The sequence below is a fragment of the Triturus cristatus genome, chromosome 7 (genome assembly GCF_964204655.1).
Source record: "Triturus cristatus chromosome 7, aTriCri1.1, whole genome shotgun sequence".
Lineage (NCBI taxonomy): Eukaryota > Metazoa > Chordata > Amphibia > Caudata > Salamandridae > Triturus > Triturus cristatus.
In genome coordinates this window covers 284539652-284563413 of record NC_140590.1, presented here as the reverse complement: position 1 = coordinate 284563413, position 23762 = coordinate 284539652, and the positions used below count along the sequence as shown (strand labels likewise).

General features: G+C 49.6%; 1 protein-coding gene across 1 annotated transcript in view; it reads right to left on the bottom strand.

Annotated features, from left to right (window-relative positions):
- The window catches only part of LOC146809437 (circularly permutated Ras protein 1-like), a 293808-nt gene that overhangs the window by 95055 nt on the left and 174991 nt on the right, over positions 1-23762 (bottom strand). The window contains exon 9 of the mRNA XM_085616287.1: positions 6028-6117. Coding sequence (XP_085472413.1) covers positions 6028-6117 — 90 coding nt within the window. The remainder of the gene's footprint in view (positions 1-6027; positions 6118-23762) is intronic.

Here is a 23762-nt window from a genome sequence, read left to right as displayed (position 1 = left end):
AGGATTCAAAACGGATGGCTAGGTAATCGACCTGGGGGATATTGGGTAGGGAGAGGGAGGTAAACCTGAGGGGGAGTTTGATAATAGCGGCTACGCCGCCACCAGATTTCCCCGCTGGACGGTTGGCTTGAAGGATATAATACCCAGGTGGGATGGCTGCCAAAATATCAGGGGAGGAATCCTCGTTCAGCCAAGTCTCCGTTATGAGTAGAATATCGGGTCGGTCTGAGTCCAGAAGGTGGCATATGTCAAGTTGATGGCTGACTAACGACCGAGTGTTAAGATATATGATTGCTAATTCCATATTAGCAGGTGCCTGAGCGGACAAAGATTTGGGGGGAGGGGGGATGACTGTATGTTCAGGGGTAAGGGAAGACAGAAGAGTCCTGCGGGCTTGGAGAATGCCTAGTTGTTTTAGTTTTAAATAACTGGTGGCAACCAGCGGCCAAGGTTTGTGTAAGGAAATTAGGTCCCTAGGGGAATAAGATGGAAATTGGGCAGGGTGACAGGCCCCAGGCCCCAACCGGCCGCGGACGGGTGCAGACGGGCTTGCCTTTGGCGCGCCTTTGGCGCGCCGCCGGCGCACCCGCTGCGCCTGCCCGCTGCGCCGTCTAGGGAACATAATCATTTTGTAGGGAGAGAGGAGGGTGGGAGGCAGCCGCAACTAGAGCGCTACCCCTGCCTTCTCCCAAGATGGCGGCCACCCTGAGCTTAACCCAATGGCAGGTGTCCCAAGCAAAGATGGAGTCCGGCCAGGAGGGGAGCTGAGGTGGGAGTGAAGCGGAATGGCAAGGAAGTCGGTAGTGCCAGGTATACAGTGCGCAAGGTAAGGGTTTAAAGTTAAAAACAAACAGAAAAGCGAGCGTGTGCAAAATTCACAGGAGGCGAACAGTAACACGCCACGCAGCGCACAACACACGATTATTTAAAAAGATACACAGCGTTGCACTCACACAGCCCCCGGCTTTCCGCCTCAGGGGTATTCACACAAATAAGCTGTGCGGGAGTGAAAGAGCGAGGATTAAGTAGTCAGGGAGGGTGGGAGGCAGCCGCAACTAGAGCACTACCCCTGCCTTCTCCCAAGATGGCGGCCACCCTGAGCTTAACCCAATGGCAGGTGTCCCAAGCAAAGATGGAGTCCGGCCAGGAGGGGAGCTGAGGTGGGAGTGAAGCGGAATGGCAAGGAAGTCGGTAGTGCCAGGTACACAGTGCGCAAGGTAAGGGTTTAAAGTTAAAAACAAACAGAAAAGCGAGCGTGTGCAAAATTCACAGGAGGCGAACAGTAACACGCCACGCAGCGCACAACACACGATTATTTAAAAAGATACACAGCGTTGCACTCACACAGCCCCCGGCTTTCCGCCTCAGGGGTATTCACACAAATAAGCTGTGCGGGAGTGAGAGAGCGAGGATTAAGTAGTCAGGGAGGGCGGGAGGCAGCCGCAACTAGAGCGCTACCCCTGCCTTCTCCCAAGATAGCGGCCACCCTGAGCTTAACCCAATGGCAGGTGTCCCAAGCAAAGATGGAGGCCGGCCAGGAGGGGAGCTGAGGTGGGAGTGAAGCGGAATGGCAAGGAAGTCGGTAGTGCCAGGTACACAGTGCGCAAGACTCTTGTCTCAGAAGGGTCAGCCCCTCCCTCCTGCGTGCTTCAGACACAAAGAGACACCTCTCCCCTGCACCTGTGCACCCCCATCTCAGCGGGCCAGTCACTGTGTGCGTATCTGTCCCTGGGGATGGGGTGGGATGCATCCCGCTCATGTGCTGCCAGGGCCGGTTTTAGTGCTGATGGCGCCCGGTGCAACGATTTATTTTTTGCTCCTCCCCATATGACCTCCTCCTTGGATTGCCCCACTATCACCCTGTAAAAGTGCTCTTCATCTACCCGTAGCCCCTCTCTCAAATACATTTCATTTGTTTTAAATAGCTGGTAAAGGTTGGTTCTACTAATGCACTCGGCTAACCACATAAAATACAGATCTGTTCTTTAAGGCATATTAACCCTCTGAACTACTTTAGGGTGAGTCAAAACCGCTACTAGACAAAACGCTAATCTCTCTCTAACATGAACATTAATCACAAGAGTGATCATGACATTTTAAATGCTGCCTGAAACCTTGATGCACACAGAAACTACAACAGGTGGTTTTAAATCCTACTAAATGCTCAATCAATCAATCAATCAATCAATCAATCAATCAGGCATTTGTAGAGCGCACTACTCACCCGTGAGGGTCTCAAGGCGCTGGAGGGAGGGGTGCTGCTGCTGCTCGAACAGTCAGGTCTTGAGCAGCCTCCTGAAGGTTAGAAGATCCTGGGTCTGCCGCAGGTGGATGGGGAGGGTGTTCCAGGTCTAGGCGGCGAGGTGGGAGAACGATCTGTCGCCGGTGGACGCTCTTCGGATGCGGGGGACGGTGACGTGGGCTAGGTCGGCGGAGCAGAGCTGGCGGTTCGGGGTGTAGAAGATGAGTTGTCTGTTGAGGTATGCTGGTCCGGTGTTGTAGAGTGCCTTGTGTGCGTGGGTGAGGAGTTTGAAGGTGATCCTCTTGTTGACGGGGAGCCAGTGCAGGTCTCTCAGGTGGGGTTTGATGTGGCTGTGGCGTGGGATGTAGAGGATCAGGCGTGCAGAGGCGTTCTGTATACGTTGTAGTCGTTTCAGGAGTTTGGCCGAGACTCCTGCGTAGAGGGCGTTTCCATAGTCCAGTCTGCTGCTGACAAGGGCCTGGGTGACTGTTCTTGTTTCGGTGGGGATCCATTTGTAGATCTTGCAGAGCATGTGTAGGGTGTTGAAGCAGGAGGATGAAACGGCATTGACTTGCTTGTTGAGTCGAGGATGAACCCCAGGTTGCGTGCGTGGTCAGTGGGTGTCGGTGCTTATCCCACTGTGGTCGGCCACCAGGAGTCGTCCCAGGCTGAGGGGGTGGAGCCGAGGATGAGGACCTCCGTCTTGTCTGAGTTCAGTTTCAGTCGGCTGTTCTTCATCCATTCGGCGATGGCCTTCATTCCTTCGTGGAGGTTGGTTTTGACGGTGATGGGGTCCTTGGTGAGGGAGATGATTAGCTGGATGTCGTCGGCATAGGAGATGATGATGAGGTCGTGCAATCGGGCTATGTGGGTGAGCGGTGCCATGTAGGCGTTGAACAGTGTCGGGCTGAGGGATGATCCCGGGGTACGCTGCAGATGATCTCGGAAGCTTCGGATCGAAATGGCGGGAGGCGGACACTCTGGGTTCTGCCAGAGAGGAAGGAGGTGGTCCATTCCAGAGCCTTGTCTAGGATCCCTGCGTTGTGGAGGCATGTGCGTAGCGTGCAGTGGCAGACTGTATCGAAGGCGGTTTAGAGGTCCAGGAGGATGAGGGCCGGGTTTCGCCGTTGTCCAGCAGGGCCCTGATGTCATCGGTGGCAGCGATGAGGGCAGTTTCGGTACTGTGGTTGCTGCGGAAGCCGGACTGAGACGGGTCCAGGATGTTGTTCTCTTCGAGGTAACGGGTCAGTTGTCCGTTGACGATCTTCTCGATGACCTTCGCCGGGAACAGGAGCAGGGGATGGGCCGGAAGTTCTTGAGGTCCGCCTTGGGTTTCTTGAGTAAGGTGTTGTTCTCGGCCAGCTTCCAGCTCTCCGGGAAGGTTGCGGTCTCGAAGGAGATGTTGATGATTTTGCGGAGATGGGGTGCGATGGTGGTGCTAGCTTTGTTGAAGATGTCTGGGTCTGACAGAGAGCCGGAGTGGATGGTGTTCATGATTTTGATGGTGTCGTCGTCGTTCACGTTGGTCCAGGCGAGCAGGGGGTTGATGTGGATGGTGGGCAGTAAGTCTGAGGTGTCGGTGGCTGTCAGGGTGGTCTGGTTGTTGAAGCTGCCGTGGATGTCTGCGATCTTGCGATCGAAGAAGGTGGCTAGGGAGTTGAACAGGTCATGCGATGGTGGGATGTCGTTGGTGTTGGGGCTGGGGTTGGAGAGCTTCTTCACGATGTTGAAGAGCTCTTTGCTGTTGTGTGCGTTGTTGTCGAGGCGGTCCTTGAAGGAGGCCCTTTTGACGGATCGGATGAGGTGATGGTGTCTGCTGATGGCGTTCTTGTGGGCTGCTTAGCTGTCCAGTGTCTGTTCGCAGTGCCATTTCTTCTCGAGCTTTCAGCAGGCTTGATTTGAGGCCTGAAGGTTGGTGGTGAACCAGCTGGTTTTTCTGTCAGTGCGTCTGTTGGAGGGTTTCTTGATCAGGGCGAGTGTTGGCACGGTCGTCGATCCATCGCCTGAGGTTGCGGGCGGCAGTGTCAGTGTCGGTGGGGTCGGAGGGGGGGGTTCGGGCGAGGGTGGTGTTTAGCTGATCTTCGGTGACTTTGCTCCAGCTGCGGCGGGGGATCTGTTGAGTGCGGTGGTGCGTGGTGGGTTTCCAGAAGGTGAAGTAGGTGCAGCGATTGGTCGGTCCAGTGGAGTTTCGTTGGTGTGGCTGAAGGTGACGTGGGAACTTGCGGAGAAGATGGGGTCGAGCGTGTGGCCGGTGGAGTGGGTGGGCGTTGTGACGAGCTGTCTGAGTCCGAGGTTGTCAATCAGGGTGGTGGAGTTGCTGTTGTTGTTCTCGAGGTGGAAGTTCAGGTCTCCGAGGAGGATGTAGTCTGTGGCGGCGAGGGCGGGTGTGCTGACAAAGTCAGTGATGGCGTCGCTGAACTGAGGCCGTGGTCCGGGGGGGTCTGTAGACAAGAGTTCCTCTGAGGGTGAAGTTGGGGTCAGTGTGGATCTGGAAGTGCAGGTGTTCGGCGGAGCTGTGGGTGTCGTCGGTGCTGGTCGAGACCCTGAGGGTGTTCCTGTGGATGATGGCGATTCCTTCTCCTACTCCGTTGGTGCGGTCCCTGCGGGTGATCTTGTAGCAGTCCGGGATGGCTATGATGATGTCGGGTGCTGAAGAGGGGTTCATCCAGGTCTCTGTCAGGAAGGCGACGTCCGGGGAGGATGTTTAGAGCAGGCCCCAGAGTTCGACGGCGTGTTTGCGTGCGGAGCGGGTGTTAAGTAGTATGCAACTGAGGTGGTTGGGTCCTGTCTCGGTGGGCAGTTTGACGGTTCGGAGGTTGGTGAAGCTGCAGCTCCGGCAGGAGAAGGGTCCTTGGGTGCGCTTCAGGCTGGCCAGGAAGCAGGTTTGTGATCATCCAGTGTTGAGTGCGTGGAGGGTGCTGCCGTCGTAGCGGCGTCGGTCGTGGTGGTGTTCGCGGGGACCAGGGGGTCTGGCGCTGGGCACGGTCCAGGCGCGACGGGCGCAGATGGGATTGCCTTCGGTGCGCCAGCGGCACAGCTGCCATAATAAGGGGAGGTGGGAGTTAGGAGCAGCTGGGAGGCGGGACGAATGGTCGAGTGGGGGGCGGGGCCGCAGGGGACGGCGGAATGGGCGGAATGAAACAAACGGCAAAAGGGGCACAATGGAGGTACAAAAGGGAAAAAGGCAGGCTACAGTGAAATCATGAAAACAATACAGCAGTTAGCACAAGCAGTACTCACAGCCGGGGGCAGACCGAAACAAGGGGTAGAGCGAGCACACAGAGACCTGAGGCGCAGGTGGGAGCCTGCGGGTGGAGGAGGGCCTCGAACACCCAGCAGCAGCGGTAGCGGTGAGCTTCAGGGACACGGACACACAGGTGGTGCTGTGTGGCGTGGGGAGCGACCTGCCTGAAAACACAGCGCCACCCTGAGGTCAGTGCCCCCCTCTAGGTCAGCGCCCAGTGCGGTTGCCCCGGTCGTACTGCCTTAAAGTCGGCTCTGTGTGCTGCTATCTCAAAGAGACCTTCCGACCGTGACTGCCCTTGTCTCAAAGAGATTCGCCTATCCCCTCCTCCGATTGTGCTCCTGTCCTGGAGGGGGCACCGCCCATGTTGCCTCAGACAAATTAACCTCACTGTGTTTTCCTGTATAAAAGGATAAACCTCTCTGCACCTGTCTCAGAGGGATTACCCCATGCCATAGTGTGTGCCCCGCCTCCCATTCCTCCCTGGAAGCTGCTGTCGCTGAAGGGTTGTCCATCCCGCCCCCCTCTCCTGTTGCCATACCTGGTCACTGAAGGTGACTAGAGCCACTCTGGTCGTGGGACATCTCTGCTCGAGGAAAGCCAGACACTGCAAGAGGCCGGATCTCACCGCCTGCAAACGAAAGACAGCATAGTTAAAATGGCACTCTGATTCCTGGGTGGAGACAGCATCTCCTGGTTTGGACAGTTAGGGCCTAGTGACGTAACTTTGGGTGGGTCATTGTTCCTGCTGTACGTGGTAAAGGGGCCTGTCTCCTGTGGCCAACATTTCAGACACCCACTAGATCCTGTTTTCCACAACTGTGGACCAAGTGCTTTGGGTGAGGGCCTTCTTCTACTGTGAGTGGGGTGTCTTTATGGGGTCCTGTATCCTCTGTTGAGCCAAATGCACGGATGTGGCCCACGAGGTATAGCTTTAGATGTGGGCAGAGTCCCACTGTGTTTGTTTGGGGGTGTCTCCTGGTATGCTTAGGTAGATAGTCTTGTGTCTCCAGTTATGCACAGTTAAGGGACCTATTGTTTTACACAGGGATGAGTGCTATAGGGTTGGCGGGAATAGAATCTCCTGCCGTGTCTCTCTCGTGCAGAATTAAGGATCCAGTGTCTTCCAGAATCCCTTGCCGTGCTCAGTCATATCATATAATATAACACAGCACAACACAACACAACGTAACATAACACAACATAACATATATATTAGTAAAGCACACGTTCACCCCAGGGTCTCCTGGTGCTGAAATAAGAGATGTTTAATGTTACCCATCTCAATAGTAGAAAGCCTGGTGTAAATGCTCTGCTTAAGCAGTAGGGGCTTAGAGTCTCCTGGTCTGCAGAAGTAGTGAGTACGGTGCTTCCTGGAATGCACAGATGGGTCTCCTGTGTCTCACAATGTCCTCGGCTGAACACTATATATGCCTGGGGGTCTCTTCTTCACAGTTAAAGGCCTTCCAAAACAATTTAGAGTCTATGCAGGAGTTCTTCTGGGAACCTGTAGAGGCTTGGTTAGGTCCCTCCAGAATCTGTGTTAGGCTCATGCATGGCCTCGGTTGTATATCTGCAGATGCACAGTTGAGTACCTCCAGGAAGACTGCTGGGTACCTTCACGTGCTTATGGGGGTACATGTAGAGCTCTCTTTTAAAGCTGTTACTAGGTCAGTGATGTGCCTGATGATGCTTTGTTGGGACCCTGAAGGAGCTCGTATATGTACCTAAAGACTCTGAATTATGCAGATGCAGAAGCTCAGTTAGATGCCTGCAGGGTCCACATTAGCTACCTGCAGGAATTCTGCTGAGTTGGATTCTGCAGGTGGTGATTTGGATGCTGTAATATTTTGTCCTTTGTTGCCATCTGTATGTAGGAATGTTTGGAGCAGAGTTCTAGACCTGCATCCCAGAGTGGCAGCTAATGACGACTCCTCTTACAAGTATTGATGTGTATTGTTAGGCTGAAACAGTGCTTAATTTGAGCTGGTGGGTGCAGGGGAGGACCACAAGCACTCAGGTTTGGGGACCAGCACTTATATTTACTCATCAGACTTTCATCAGGAGTAAGAGAGAGAAAAACACAAAAGTAGCAAAGGAGAAAGAGAAAGGTGGAAAAACAGCGACAACAGGAGAAGGCAGGGATGAAAACGAACCTGTAAGAGTAATATGATGAGACAGAGAGTGTTTTGTGATGGATTAAAGAGGCACGAGGTGGATTTCAGACTACGCAGCAGTGGAATTTGGCTTATCGACCTTCAATAGCGCTGGCCAAGGGCTTCTAGGCAACACTTCGGTCCCCAGCATTATTGTTTTACAAATTTACCACTGGCTCTGGAATAAACATATTAATGCTCAGGCAAGTGTTTGCCTCGTTACACTGACATGTGGCGAAAATTAGAGGACGACCAGGCCAGGGGCCCATATGAACACAACTGTGGAGGATACAGAGGCGAGGAACAGGAAGCAACATAATACACCACAGATCAGAAAAGCAACAAGGGAGTTTAAAGCATCCTGTCAAAAGGACTGTTACTGTTTAAGAATCCTCAGTGTATGTGGGTGTGCTCAAGGGCTGCTCTCACTATGGGTTAAGAACAGAGATGTGATGCTGCGTCCCGCTCTCCTGTTGCTTTCCCACCCTCTGTCATTCCGCTCTCTGTATTGCTTCCCTCACCTGGGTTCCCTCTTACCTGCATGCTTCCCCCACCCGCTTGCATTACTTTTTTGTTTGTTTACTGATTCAATTGGGATCACTAAACAAAAAGAAAAGACTTGCACCATTGTTTAGGTGTGCATGCATCTTTAAAATGATGATGCTTGTCACATAGGCTTTTATTTCTTGTTAGGTCTCGCTCTCGAGACCTATTGTCGCCGAGATGCCTCTCAAGGGAGACAGACCGGGGCACGCGCAGCGATTGGGGTCGGGGTCTGTGGACGCGCTTCTGAGAGGCGCTTGCGCAGACGCACACACAGACACACGCGCGCGCACACACCCCGCCGCTGCCGACCCCCCTCACTGCATCCGCGGCTGCCTAACGCGCGCGCACACACCTCGCCATCGCCGCCGCCCCCCTGTACAACAAGCATTGGCAAAGCCAATAGGTTTTGCCTTTGAAACTTTTGGCTCATCCATTGCCTTTGAATCATGCTCTATAGCCTGGGCATTGCAGACTTTGCCAATGATTTGTAGTCGTAAAGATGCTATCAATGTTTCATAATTAAATGTGTATATTAAATTTATCAGGAAGATGATACACGTTTTTCTCAGGTGAATGTGTATATTCCGAAGGTACTGGGTGGCAGTAAACGGGGAATGTTTTAATTACACGTAAGTATTAAATGAATCTCGATGGTGGATCGCTATTAACTTTTTCTTTGTATATTCTAGTTGCAATTGGAAAGGAGTGTCACTTATTAACGTTATATAGACTGTTCATTTTGGTTGAGTTTATCTACCTCCTGCGACATCTTCGGGAATAGTATCTTATTACAAGTAAAATGCGAGGCGAGTAGGCGTTACTATTACTTAATTCTAGCTTGTTTTTGGAGAGGCCGAATATTATGAAAATATGCATTTATATCCTGAGGTGGGAACCCCGGGATGTGATTCCAGGAAATGAATGGGCCATTCAGACCGCCACAGTACTTCTTTAAGAGTCAGAAGGCAAGAACTCCCCGAAATGGGGGAGAATTTAAAAATGAGCCCCTAGACCCTCGCTTTGCGGCCTATCGAGCTCCATTGACATTCTCCTCCTCACCACAAAAATCCAACATGGCCGTCAGACCTAGAGGAGCGCAGCCTAGCATTACACAATCCACAGGCCCCACCCACACCTACCGCTCCGGCTTGCCACTAGCTGCCTCCTTGACGTCCTCACTCTCGCATTGGCCGCACTGGCTGCCGCTTACGAGCAGCAACTCCCGGGTCCCAGGATGTTCTGCCTTTCAGGTTTGTACGAGGCAACGCATAAACATTTCCCAGGCAAGGCCCAGCCCCCTCCCGCGCCCGGAACATTGGGGGCTGATGGGGTACATAGGTCCAAGGATGTACCACAACAGTGCCTGAATATGAGTTCAGCGTGAGGAGGGTTCATAACCAACAGCGTGAACCGATTTCGGAGTTATCGTCCTCTACTCACAACAGATGTCCCTAACATAGGGGCTCAACTGCTGGACCACCCTCCCTAGCTACATTATACATGCCATTAGACCTAATTCAGGCCAGACTCCCGGTTTTGTAAGTAAAAAAGGTTTTAATTTTGTCTGTATCCCGCCTGAAATTGCCCGATACAGTAAAAGTCAATGAGGAAAATACATTATTCCGAGTATTTCCTTAAAATGTTCCACTTTACTTTTCAGAAATGTTGACATCTATGCTACATCTATAGATGCCACATCGCCTGCCTAGCTGCTTCTCTTACCCCTGGTTAGTCACTACTCCACTATACAGACCCCAGTCCCCCGCACGACCCTTGATCAGTCATCCCACCAGTAAAAGGATCCATACTTTTCTTCCTTGACTCCTACGGATGATGGGTGGTGCATCCTTACTATCATTGATGGCGATTTACCACCCGCCCTACCTTCTAAGAGCCCCTACCTTTGGTAGTCCGTTACTTAAAAATCTTTCTGATTTACATTTAATAATACACCTGTGCCTGGCTCGGGTCCCAACGCCCCATTCAAAATTACAAAATAACGTAGTAGCAAAACCACTAAATAGCTATCAACTGCTTCTAAAATTAAGACGCATGAGCACCATGTCCACTAGCAAAGCTCTTTGTCAAACAGCTCATTCATTCCTCCAGTCGATTTCCCACTCTTGGCATGCAGCAGTCCGCTTCCCATTGGTTCAACCACGCCCCCTTTATAGCAAAATGCAAAAAAGACCAAGGAAAAACTATTTTCATGCTATGGCCCCTCAATCAGTTGAGCACTTATTATACCACAGTATATTTTACCTACAATAACGTATTTTGCATGGGCAGACAAATTAAAAACATTATAGAATTCTCTCACTGTAAGACTATCCCCACAGAAATCCAGGCACTGTTTCCCATCCACCGCCTTGCAATAGGGAAACCACATGATTTAATGTAGTTCTCGTCCCTTTCACCTCTTCTTTGTCATTGGGGGGGTGGTATCATGAGGTGCTAGACATGCTTACTGTGGGTGCACTGTTGCGGCGTATTTTGTCTCTGAAAACATTTCTCTAGCATTCGACAGCAAGACAGGGCAAATCTATTGCATTAGACAGTGCAAGGGCCAGCAGTTGAGGATTGGAAATAACAGCAGGCGTGGTGCCTGCTGTCAGAAGAACGAAACACCATTAATTGTGAGGGCTGAGATGGTCACTAGTGTTCCAGAAAAGGGTATGTGGCTGCAAGCAACCTGTGAATTAGGGAGCGAGTAATAAAACCTGCCGGATCCTGATTATTCCTGCAGACCCGGTAGAATGCCTGCGCCGAAAATAAGGTGTCGGAGCTACAGCACTCTTTAGCGAGTGGCGAGGCTGGGCCTCACCTTTCAAAGAGAAGCCTACACGGAAGCCAATCCCCGAACCCCCAAAGTAGGACGGGGCCTCGTAATGTTAAAAAGCTGCTACTACATTTCTTACAAAGCGACAGAAAGTCTTATAGCACAAACCAAGCACGAGAGCGGACTGTTGTCGGTTCTCTATTATAGGTGATAAGTCGTGAGTTACACTCCGAACTAAAGTTATACTCCCTCCTCCACGCACCTTGCCATCGCTGAAGATATTCTGATGCCTTTGGGTAAGTGGTTGTCCCGGCAGAGGGCTGTTTTATGAAGTACAGTGCCATGGTGTGGGCGTGCCCCAGTCTGTCTGATGCCTCACGTGTTCTCTTGGCAGTGCAGCAGCCCTATCACCAGCGGGTGGGGTATTGGGAAATTTATGTCTGCCCTCCTTTGCATCTATTTTAACTTTTCCACAAATGAACTCCTCTATTTAGCACCTCTTCCGGATGGGGAAGCAGAGGAGGAGTTAGCAGTTACAACCCCGAAGCATAGTAGGGAGACTGTGTCCACAATCCTCTGCTTTCCGCAAGGCTACCTGGACTTTTCTAGAGCTCTGTGCAGCCTAAGGGGGTGTGGCGGGATCTGCACTTGAAACAAGGCATTCTTCCTGCTTTTCAACAACTTTAACTCGCACATTTCCTTCCTACAGCACTATTTCTAGCTGTGGGGTTGAAAGGGATCTTCGCCCCACTGCAGCCCGCAAAGGGAGTCTGGAGGAGCTGGCACCCAAAGGCGGAAGGTCCCTTTCACCCTCCCAAAATATCATTTTCTGTTTCTTCCCCCTTGCACTCACTTGCTGTTGGTCTGCCCTTCTCCGGTGATGCTCTTGTAATGTAATGTAAAGGACACTTAATATAGCGCTCCAAGGAGTATCTTGGCACTCACCCAACCCAGATGGAAGGGTTGGAGGGAAAAGAGACAGCTTACACTTTACACTACACATTTCACCAGTGCTCTGCAGGCAGCATCAGTCATCTTCACACCCTCCGCTGCTGCTTCCGCTGCCCCGGACCCTCCATGCTTCTTTCCTTGGGTTTGTTTTGTTTATGTCCTACCTGACGGGTTCCCGGAAAGCGCGTGACTCCCCCTGGTCACATGTGACTCTACAGTCCAATTGCAAGACCCCGGCAGCAGGCGTGGGCCAATAACTAGCCGCCTGCTACATGGGCAGCCAATAGCAGCCCCCTTGCTCGGATGTCCAATGCATGCTTTGGGAAGAGACTGGGAGCAGATCACAAGCTCTGCAAGTTTTTTAATTCCACATTTTTCAATAATTATTCGCTAAAGGCAACAGAAGAAGCTATTCCGTTTTTTTTAGGTCGAGCCTGGCGTTAGCGCGCTGCTTCGCTCAGGCGGGATCTATAGTCGCTGAGATGCCTCTCAAGGGAGACAGACCGGGGCACGCGCAGAGTGTTGTGATGCCTTGCCTTCCAAGTGCGTTCATTAGGGAGACAGGGCGGGTGCACGCGCACAGACTGGGTGACTGTTGCGCGCACGCCGTGTTGTCAGCCCATCCCCGGGGACCGTCGGCACGCCCCCCTTTCCCACTCTCCATCCCTTCGGCTGCGCGCGCCCCCGCTCCTCCTCTCCATCCCACAGAGCCCGAGAGGAGAGCGAGCAGGAGCCGGAGAGCCGGTGGCAGGAGTAGGAGGCCGACGCGGGGGCAGGACACGAGAGCCCGAGGAGCGCGAGCCCCAGCCCACCGGGACACAGCTGCATGCAGGTGCCCCACACTCCGCCACCCCCTGCAGCCGGTTAATGGCCCGGGGCTGCCCCCGCCTGGTAGCGGTGCGGCGCCCGGGACCCCCGACACCCTGGGTCGGACTCCAGAGGACCCGCCACCCCCGCCGGTGAGGAGCCGCCGGTCACCAAGGAGATGCCGCGCTGCGCCGCTATATTTAGGCTTCCATTGAAGAAAAAAAAACCTGACTGTATTCCTCGTTTTAACGCTGCGTGCAGGTGGACCCCTCGCCCCCACTGCTGGTAGAAGTGCACTGGTTAATTTAACTTTGTATAATGAATTGCCCGCCACCCGCAGGCCCTGCATCAGGGTTTCTTTTTCATATGTACCTGGTTGAAGGGCAAATACAATGAAGGTGCGGTGCGTGAAAGTGGGAGTAAATGCACTGGGTGTGGGTGCTGGTAGTGTTTCTGGTTAATGAAGGGGTTCTTATAGTAACTTAAACCTAATATGGAAAAACACAGCTTATGCTGCCTCCACCCCTGCCAGGCAGCCACCACACCTGATCACTTGCCTTACCCTTTGCTTTCCAGTAGGTTCAACGCATGTGTTTTATGACATTGTATTTCCCATATCTATGCTGATGGCTTTTCTGTATGTCTCAGCTTGGCATTTCCCCACTGTTCAAGGGGGCGTATTGTAGAAGGGGACTTTGCCCACCACTAGAGTAGCCACAGTTTAGGGTTTCGTATATAACCCACTCGTTTTTGTGCCTTTCTGCCCTCTGTTCCACTCGTTTTTCCCTCTTTTTTGTGCCTTTCTGTCCTCTGTTCCACTGGTTTCCCTCTTGTTTTGTGCCTTTCTGCCCTCTGCTCCTCTCGTTTTTTCTGCCCTCTGTTCCACTCGTTTTTTTGTGCCCTTCTGCCCTCTGTGCTACTCGTTTTTCCCTCGTGTTTTGTGTCTTTCTGCCCTCTGTTCCTCTCGTTTTTTTTGTGCCCCTCGTTTTTTCACCCTCTTGTGCCCCTTTTGCCCTCTGTCCCACTGGTTTCCCCGCCGCTGTGGACCCCTTCCAACACTACATATTCACCAAAGGATTGTGTGAGTGTGGCTCGGTGTGTGGCTCTTTTGTGCCCTTCTGCCCTCTGTGCCACTCGTTTTTGTGCCTTTCTGCCCTCTGTGCCACTCGTTTTTCCCTCTTTTTTGTGCATTTCTGTCCTCTGTTCCACTCGTTTTTCCTCTTTATTTGTTCCTTTCTGCCCTCTGCTCCTCTCGTTTTTGTGCCCTTCTGCCCTCTGTGCCACTCGTTTTTGTGCCTTTCTGCCCTCTGTGCCACTCGTTTTCACTCTTTTTTTGTGCCTTTCTGTCCTCTGTTCCACTCGTTTTCCCTCTTTTTTTGTTCCTTTCTGCCCTCTGCTCCTCTCGTTTTTGTGCCCTTCTGCCCTCTGTTCCGCTCGTTTTTTTGTGCCTTTCTGCCCTCTGCTCCTCTCGTCTTTTGTGCCCTTCTGCCCTCTGTGCCACTCGTTTTTGTGCCTTTCTGCCCTCTGTGCCACTCGTTTTCCACTCTTTTTTTGTGCCTTTCTGTCCTCTGTTCCACTTGTTTCCCTCTTTTTTTGTGCCTTTCTGCCCTCTGCTCCTCTCGTTGTTTGTGCCCTCTGTTCCACTCGTTTTTTGTTCCCTTCTGCCCTCTGTGCCACTCGTTTTTCCTCGTTTTTTGTGCCTTTCTGCCCTCTGTTCCTCTCGTTTTTCTGTGCCCTTCTGCCTTCTGTGCCACTCGTTTTTTTCCCTTTTGTGCCCCTTTTGCCCTCTGTCCCACTCGTTTCCCCGCCGCTGTGCCCCCTGTTGACCCCTTCCAACCCTACATTTTCACCAAAGGATTGTGTGTGTGGGGCTCGGTGTGTGTGTGTGTGTGTGTGTGTGTGTGTGTGTATAAATGCAATAGGTCTCGCCTTTGCGAGAGCTAAAGCTATTGGCATTGTAAATGACTATGCCATTTATTTATCTGTTTTCAAAACCAACCCATAAATAAAAAAGTTTGTCATTTACAATACTAATAGCTCCAACTTATGCAAAAGGCGAGACCATTGCATTGTAAATGCTTGTGATAACCCAGTTTTTGACTTTTTACTGTGGTTGAATCACACTACTTGTGTCTAACCCACTGTAATCACACAGTAAATGGACTGTGCGTGTTTCTCGACAGTGTCCGCCTTTTAAGATAAGGCTGCTGCAACATGGCTAGTGTAAGGGGCACTTGACTGGCACTCATAGGTAAAGTCAGTATGGTTTACTGTTCCATCTGCAGTTACACTTTATTATACACATAGGAGGAATTGTGCCTTACAGTGTAGTTTCGTTTCCCTTTGGCCTACAAAGTCCAGCAAGATATCAAATGGGGTCAAAAGAGTGCGCCCAGTTCAAATATGCAAGTCCCCAGAAGATATATGTACATCTTATGGGTCCTCAAGAATTTCATATTTCTCTGGCTCAGCTCAGGATTATAGCCCAGGCATTTTGCCACCCTGCAGGGCCAAGTTAATTACATTGCTCACATGCAGAGTGCACAAAGGCCTCCCCACATAACATTTTCAGTGTCTCTACAGCACATTAACAGTGCTTCCCTCAGCTCCTAAGGAGGAAGGGGTGGGGAAGAAAATCTGTGTCTGTTAATTAGCTGTCACACTGTACGAGGGCTGGGACAGCCCCTGCCTACTGAAACAAGCATTTGCAATGCAATAGGTCTCGCAGTTACGTGAGTTTAAGCTATTGGCATTGTAAATTACAATGCCTTTTATTTAGGTTTTTAAAAAGAAAACAAAAGTAAAAGGCATTGTTATTTGCAATGCCAATAGCTCAAACTCGCGAGACCTATTGCATTGTAAATGCTTGTTTATTGGTGATGCTGCGCAGCATGGCTAAACCCACTTGGAAAGCCAATAGGTCCCAAAGGTGAGACTTATTGGCTTTGCCGATGCTTTTTATAATTATTGTGCCCTTCCTCCTTCACTTCTCCCACTGCACCTTCATCCCCCCAAGGTTCAAGTGCACCTGGTTAAGTGCCAGGGTGGTCATGTGGCCACCTTTCCTACTTAACCTGGTCTTCTAGGGTGACCAGCCTTGGTGTCCAGATTAAGGGTGAAAGGTTAAGGACATCTTCTGATGGGATCTTCCTTGGAGAGACCAAGGACCAGGAACTCTGCCCCCCTACATTCAATAACCCAATCAGCACTCTGAACCACACATCAAAAAAGTGAGTTGCTCCTTCCTATCACCTATGTATTACTGGTGCTTCTAAGTTGGAGGCCTATCTTGCCAACTTATATTTGGGTGACCAGATCCTTCTCTGGGTCAGCTGAAGCCACTCTCACAGACCTACTTGCTGCATTGTCTGAATCCCCACTAAATCACCTAACGAACTGTTAAATAGGCATCTCCGACCTACTGCTGCAACATGTGCAAGTTGTACAGATGCTTTTTCAAATGCACAAAATGCTAAATGCGATGTGGGTAACTTGTTACTGAATCACAATTTGCATTCGCGATTCAGTATTGGGAAGAGGCGTACTTTGGACGTCCCTTGCAAATACCCAATCGGTATGGTATGTATTACTGTATGGGGCCGAATTCTGGCTGCTAAACAGTAATACTTTAACCATTTTAAAAGGGGAAACAACCATTACAACGCACTACCTTTACAACGCAGTCATTACAGCGCAACATCCTTTTCATCACATGCCATTACAACACAGCCATTACAACGCATGTCACTACAACGCATGCCATTACAACGCATGCCACTACAACGCATGCCATTACAACGCATTATAAGGTAAGTAATGGGAAACAGTAATTTTTACCCCTACACTATCCAACACTTACCCTACTGTTGCACTCACTAGATTGGGAATAGCAATTTATACCCCTACACTATCCAACACTTACCCTACTGTTGCACTCACTGGAGTGGGAATAGTACATTTTACCCCTACCCTATCCAACACTTACCCTACTGTTGCACTCACTGGAGTTGGAATAGTAATTTTTACCCCAACACTATCCAACACTTACAGTACTGTTGCCCTAAAAGTATTATGTGTTGTAATGGTATGCATTGTAATGGTATGCGTTGTAATGGAATGTGTTGTAAGTGTAGTTTCTAAAAATGCGTTGTGATGGCATGTGTTGTAAAATCATGCTTTGTAATGGATGTTGCGATGTAAAAACCGCGTTGTAAAGGCATGCGCTGTAAAAGTTTGCTTTGTAACATGTCCTATTCGAAAAAATATTTTTTACGATTAGGATGTGGTCTCGTGGACCACTGCCTCCTAATAAGCAATGAAACTTCAAAGCTTCATTTTATTCTCATTAAATGCATCCCGTTTTCTTTTAAGGAAAACACGCTGCATTTAAAAAAATATATATTACTTTATTATAAGACACAGACATGGTGGTCCCCTGACCCCAGCAGGTCACCATCCCTGATGATGGCTGCTATTCCTATTGGGTCACAAATTGTGAGCTACCTTATTAATATTCGTGAGGTATCGCTATTTAGTAATTAAGGTCTAGATGTAAGAAACATTTTTGCATTCGCAAACAGGCCGAACGCAAGAATGCCTTTTCAGATGTACTAAGCCCAAATTGCAATTCGGTAACCTGTTCCCAATTAGCAATTTGGGTTTGCAAGTCGATATTTGGAAGGGGCGTGTTTTAGGGCGTACCGTCCAAATACCGATTCGCATTGGTATGAATTAATGTTATGCAACCGAAATGCGGTCACAAAACATTTGCATTTTAAATTCAACTCAAAGTTGATGGAAACCATTCACGAAAGGGATGGGGTCCCCAAGGGACTCCTTCCCCTTTGAGAATAATAGAACAATTATTTTTTAAGAGCAGGCAGTGGTCCTAGGGACTACTGCCTACTTTAAAAAAATTTAACTGAAACATTTTCTTTTTTTCTTTTTAAATGCAGCCTGTTTTCCTTCATGGAAAAAATTGCTTTATTAAAAAGCAATCACAGACATAGTGGTCTGCTGACCCCAGGAGGCCACCATCACTGTGAAGGCAGAAAATGGTAGGGGATCACAAATTGTGATCTACCTCATTAATATTCATGAAGTATGTCTATTTGAGGCCCACTACGAATTACTATTTTAGGAATAGGGGCTAAATATCTCCTTTGTACATTAGTGATAGCAATAACCAAATAGCGGTTCGCAAAAAATCATGCACGATTTGGTATAAGCTATTGCTATTCTTCATACATCTATCCCTAAAATTACTTCACAGATTAAGAATACTGATTTCCTAATTGTGGCTTGGAGATAATCACATTTACGAAATATGTATTCCTAGTGGTTGTACATCTGGCCCCTGGCCCTTAGGCCGGTGGCAGGAGTGATACCGAACTCTAGGCACAAAATCCCTAGCACCTGAACAGCTTATTTAAATACTTTTTGCAAATGAATGTTCTAACGTTATGAGGTACAGTCAACTTAAAACTGGGCACTTTTGGTGATTTTGGAAGATGGGATCAAATATCCTCATCCTATAGTATAAGAAAATTGCAAGCAACCGAGGAGTTGCCTGACCATATAGATGAAAGAAGACAAAGGTCAAGTTCCTTTATAAGGTCATGGAACTACTTGTCATAGAACCAGAACACTGGAACCAATCCATGTGCAGGTGATCCAGCCCCACAGGCAGTGCTCTTACACCGCTCCTAACAGCCAACGCCTTGCGCCTCGACTTACAGCGAGCACACCTGCACCACCCCCTGCTGTCAGATCACCTACACAATTCAACACAGCCAACACTCCCGCTTTGCCCCAGCGCCATTTCCTACAGACAGCACTCCTTCTCCCTCCTTACAACCAAAGCTTGTGGTCGACACACAGCCCTCCTGCACCACTGATTGTAACAAACATTCCTGCACCATCACCCTTAGCTTACACTCATGCACCACTTCTTGTAGCCAGCACCTCTGTGCTACAACAGACAAGCCTCCTGCACCATTGATTGTAACAAGCATTCCTGCACCATTACACTTAGCTTACACTCATGCACCACTTCTAAAAGCCAGCACCTCTGTGTCATGACAGATGTAACCTCCTGCACCATTGATTCTTACAAGCATTCCTGCACCATAACAGATTAGCTTACACTCATGCACCGCTTCTAATAGCCAGCACCTCTGTGCCATGACAGACGGACCTCCTGCATCATTGATTGTTACAAGCATTCCTGCACCTTTAGGTTTAACACTCATACACCACTTATAACAGCCAGCAACTCTGTGCCATGGCAGACGTTCCTTCTGCACCATTGATTGTTACAAGCATTCCTGCACCATTACGCTTAGCTTATACTCATGCACCACTTCTTATAGCCAGCACCTCTGTGCCATGACAGACGGACCTCCTGCATCATTGATTGTTACAAGCATTCCTGCACCTTTAGGTTTAACACTCATACACCACTTATAACAGCCAGCACCTCTGCGCCATGGCAGACGGCCCTCCTGCACTATTGATTCTTACAAGCATTCCTGCACCATAACAGATTAGCTTACACTCATGCACCGCTTCTTATAGCCAGCACCTCTGTGCCATGACAGACGGTCCTCCCGCACCATTGATTGTTACAAGCATTCCTGCACCTTTAGGCATAGCTAACACTCATGCACCACTTCTTATAGTCAGCAACCATGACGGTCAGCTCTTCTGCACCAGTCCTGAGAGCTAGCATGTCTACACAACCAATGCTCGTGCACTGTTCTACGGTTGTCTTTCAATAATTTATTTTACAGACAGTGCCCCAAAAGCATAGAGCACAAAGCGCCTTCTGGCAGCCAGTGATCTCACAGCATCCCATAGACATCATTCTGCACCATCCTTATAACCAGGGTTGTAATGCCGTCCTCCACAGTCACACAACTTAATCATGGTTTACACTATAAAAATGCACACACAACCAAAGGATACCAAAGACAGACAGTCTTTACACTTGGTAGAGAATGTCAGCACTTTCACACCAAATAAAAATTATGTTTACACCGAGAAAGCAAAAGACACACAGTTGATGGACGGACGGAATGCAGAACAAATCAAAACATTCCCCCCAGTCAAGAGATCTGGGTTAAATCCATCGTTCTTTTGCTCACCATGCCACCCCAGTTTAGACCTGGCCATATGCAAATCAGTCTTGATCCTATGCCTCATGGGAATAGTCCAGCCCGAACTGCCAAGCAAGGTCCTCCCTGGACCGGAAACAAGCATCATAGGACCGGTTTCGGAGTTTCACCCCTCATCAGCCAGGATAGCTTGAATCCAGTGGCACAGTGAGCCCAGAACCCACGTCTGGGCATACCCAGCGCACTTAGGGCGAGAAAGTAAAAGACACACAGTTTGCACCACCGACAGAGCCAACACTTTACATCAGATACACAGCCAATGCCTTACACCAGGCACATGCAACAACATACACCAAGCTAATTTTATACATACAGTCGCAGAGATACACCAACCACAAATCCAAAGGTACTCCATAAACATTCAGCTAACGCCTTGCAGGAAGCACAGTAAATCCTTCATTCTATACCTAACATACATTCAATGCTGCCACAGACACAAGTCAAAGTTAAACCATATCTTCAGCCAATATTGTACACCAGTCACACAGACAATGCTTTACAACAAACACACAGCTGATGTTTATGTCGCTTTACAACACACATACATTGAGGTGCGCAAGGCCCATGGGGCTCAAAGGGCTTCAGTCCCCCCCGCCCCTCGTGTGTGTTAGCCCGGGGAGCTTCCCGGTCACACACACAGACAGATTTTAGGTCTCGCGCCTAGCGTTGTAGTGCGTAGCAGTGCTCGCGCAGCGAGAGACCTCTTGTACGGGGTTTCAAAATCGACACAGGAGTCGCACACACTCGTGCGCGTGCTTCTCCTTTTGTGGCATGCTATTGGGCTTTGCATGCGTGTTTTTTACAAAGAGAGCACGCAATAGGCCAAAGGTGGGCGCATTGCTCCGCCCATGGCCTATTGGTGTCTGTTAAGCGCACCGCAGGCATGTGGTTTCAATTACCGTGCCCAGACACGGGCGCAATAATTGAAACCACATGTCTCCCTGTGGCGCGCGCATGCGCACCACTCGCGAGCTGTTCCTCAGCCTCTCGTCAAGGCACAGTGTTATCCCTTACTTACTCTTGTACATTAATTGGTTTCACTTTTCTGTCATGATAACATACTTGATTTATGTTTTTTGTTTGCGAAGTGAAGTGAAGACGTACAAGTATTTAGTCTGTCTTAAAGATACAACAAAAAACGGGCTCTTTTTTAATGTGAAATTATATACTGAGCAATGTTTTGTGTACGTCTTTCAAGGTCGCCACTTACAACATACGTTTCATTTTCTGACTCATTTTCATTATACTCCTCTTTCATGGAACAACTTAACTATGCTCAGTAAAGGGGCCCAAAACTCAGATTCCCCATTTTTTCCAGCCCGATGTGATGCCTCAATATGAGGACCGGTAAGCGCACCATAAACAAAGCAGTATCTCTGGCTGCTGTCCTGCGTTGGGTGATGTTTCTCAGTGTGTTGCCTCTAGACGGCCCTGGAAGCGCCAGTCACTGTCTCTCGTTCATGCCCCTGGGCGGGGCTCCTGTGTACTGCCCCCCGGGTAGGCATTGCTCCGCGCGCTCATCCCCTGCCCGCGCCTCCCCCAGGGCAGGTGGGGGCAGGCACCTGGGACGCCGTCAGCTTGGAATGTCGGGGGAGCCGCGTAGCCGCACGCAAAGAAGCTGTTGTTTTTAATAGACAAAGAATTGTGCTCATTTTATCGACCTCGGAAGGATGAACATCTTAGTGCTGCTAGCAGGCGCAGGGCCTCGAGGCTTCAGTGAACAGTAAGGTGAGCCTCCCCCTTTGTTAGGGAGCGCACAAGCAGCAGAGAGGCCACCGGGGCTGATGGTGTGTGCTGTGTCCTGGTTGTGTAGCGCCGGACACAGCACCTCTGCTCGCTGCTAGCAGGCGCTACACAGACCTGCGTGTGGACACCAGCAGCTGATCCCCAACAGATACTGGTGCGTATGTGCACGTGTCTGTGTGTGCAGGTCTGTGTGCCTTGGTCAGTGTGTATGCGTATTGTGTGCGTGTGTTTCTGTCAGTGTGTGTGCATGTGTCTGTGTGTATCCATGTGTGTGCGCTCGAGTGTGTGTGTCTTTATACTTAATACAGCGCGGACCAGGGCTAAAACGCAAGCATAAGTGTGCACTCGTGAAGTTATTGCGACTGAAAACCGTCCTACTTTTAAGAAACTACTGCAGATCCCGCGTGGGCGACTCTGAATACGTGTGTGTGTCTACACACATGTAAGTAACATACATTGCATGTAGTTTTAAAGTGCACCTTCACGCAAAGTAGCTGTTTTTTTATTATAAAGAAGTGTGCTCATTTTATCGTCCTTGGAAGGATGAACATCTTAGTGCTGCTAGCAGGCGCAGGGCCTCGAGGCTTCAGTGAACAGTAAGGTGAGCCTCCCCCTTTGTCAGGGAGCGCACAAGCAGCAGGGGTGTTATTTGTCTGCAGCACACAAGCCCCTGGAGAACAGGCCCGAGGCCTCGAGGCGCTAACAAAAGGAGCGCTCAGGCGGTGTTTACTCGGAGAGAACGGGGCCGGCGCATTGTTGGAAGAAAAAAAGCATACTCCCAGCACAACGGCTCACTTTTGCTTGGAGTTCATTAAAGGCAGCATGGAGATTCTCTATCAAGAACCACAATTTTCTGTATTTTTCCGCTTTTAAAAATAAATACAGACAAGAAACATATTGTTTTCGGTCTGTATTTATCTGTAAAATCTGTAAAAACGGATAACCGAGAGCCTAAAAAGCACCACAACTGCAGCATTCCTAACTCCTATTCCTACACCATATTTCTACATTCAGACGCTTTTTGTTGCAGCCTTTTCGCCTTACATTATTTAATGGGGTTCTAAACCACATACACTGCAACATTCCATCTCCAGCCTGTTTCTGTTGTTGCCGCAGTTAGTTACCTACCCTCCAAACTCCGGATTCAGCCTCTTGACAGATTGGATAAAAACCTCAGCATTTTCACCACCAATAGCTCTAACTTTCACCAATGCGAGACCTATTGCATTGCAAATGCTTGTTGAGCTTATACCCGAGTACTTCACAGGTCTTTAAAAGACCATTTACGTGTTAACGAGGCTTTGCTGTTTTTTCACCCCTTCATCTTTATTCTGTCTATTGCTAGAAGAATAAGCCCCCAACCCCCAAAAGAAAAGAAAATTGGTAGAAATTTGGCTCCAGTTACGGCTCTGCATACATCCATTTGTTTTCAGACACGTGTTGCTTCACTTTGCATACAAAGTTTTACAGCAGACGCATTCAAAGGTTCACAACTGACAAATTGTCACTGGCTTACACCACCAAAGTGCACACATACAGTCAAAGAACTAAAGGGAAACACCCAGTTGAAGCTGTGCAGGGCGCGCACACAAGTGTTCCTCGTTTGCTTTTAATTTCCTTGCCAGCAGTAATGTCATATGCCGAGTAGCCTCTTGGCACCAGTGTTTCACACCCAAAAGTGTATCTCTTTCACTTTGCCAGGGCTGCTTCTTCGATCCAGGCTGCACTGTGCACAACGCCTGGCTCCGGTAGACACACTTAACACCATCAAACAGTGCTGTGGCACACTCCCGAGTATAGCAGAACTTGTCTTCGTGGGACATTTACACTAAGGTGCAGTGCTTTAAATGGACTGGTACTCACCGGTACTGAGTACCGGCACTTCTTATTTTTATCACCCTGAGTACCGGCACTTCTCTACAGCCATGGAGAATACCGGTACTCATGGAGGGTAGGTGCATTGGCCTCTAGTGTTGGTAGCCTGTCTCTTTGTTCAGCCAAATCACTTTTAAAGCCCTGAGCTGAGCCCCCGCTGAACTATTCAGCGTGGGTTCATTTTCATGATATCCCAGTGTTCGCCGTCATGCTGTGTTGCAAGGAATCGAGGCAGCCCAGT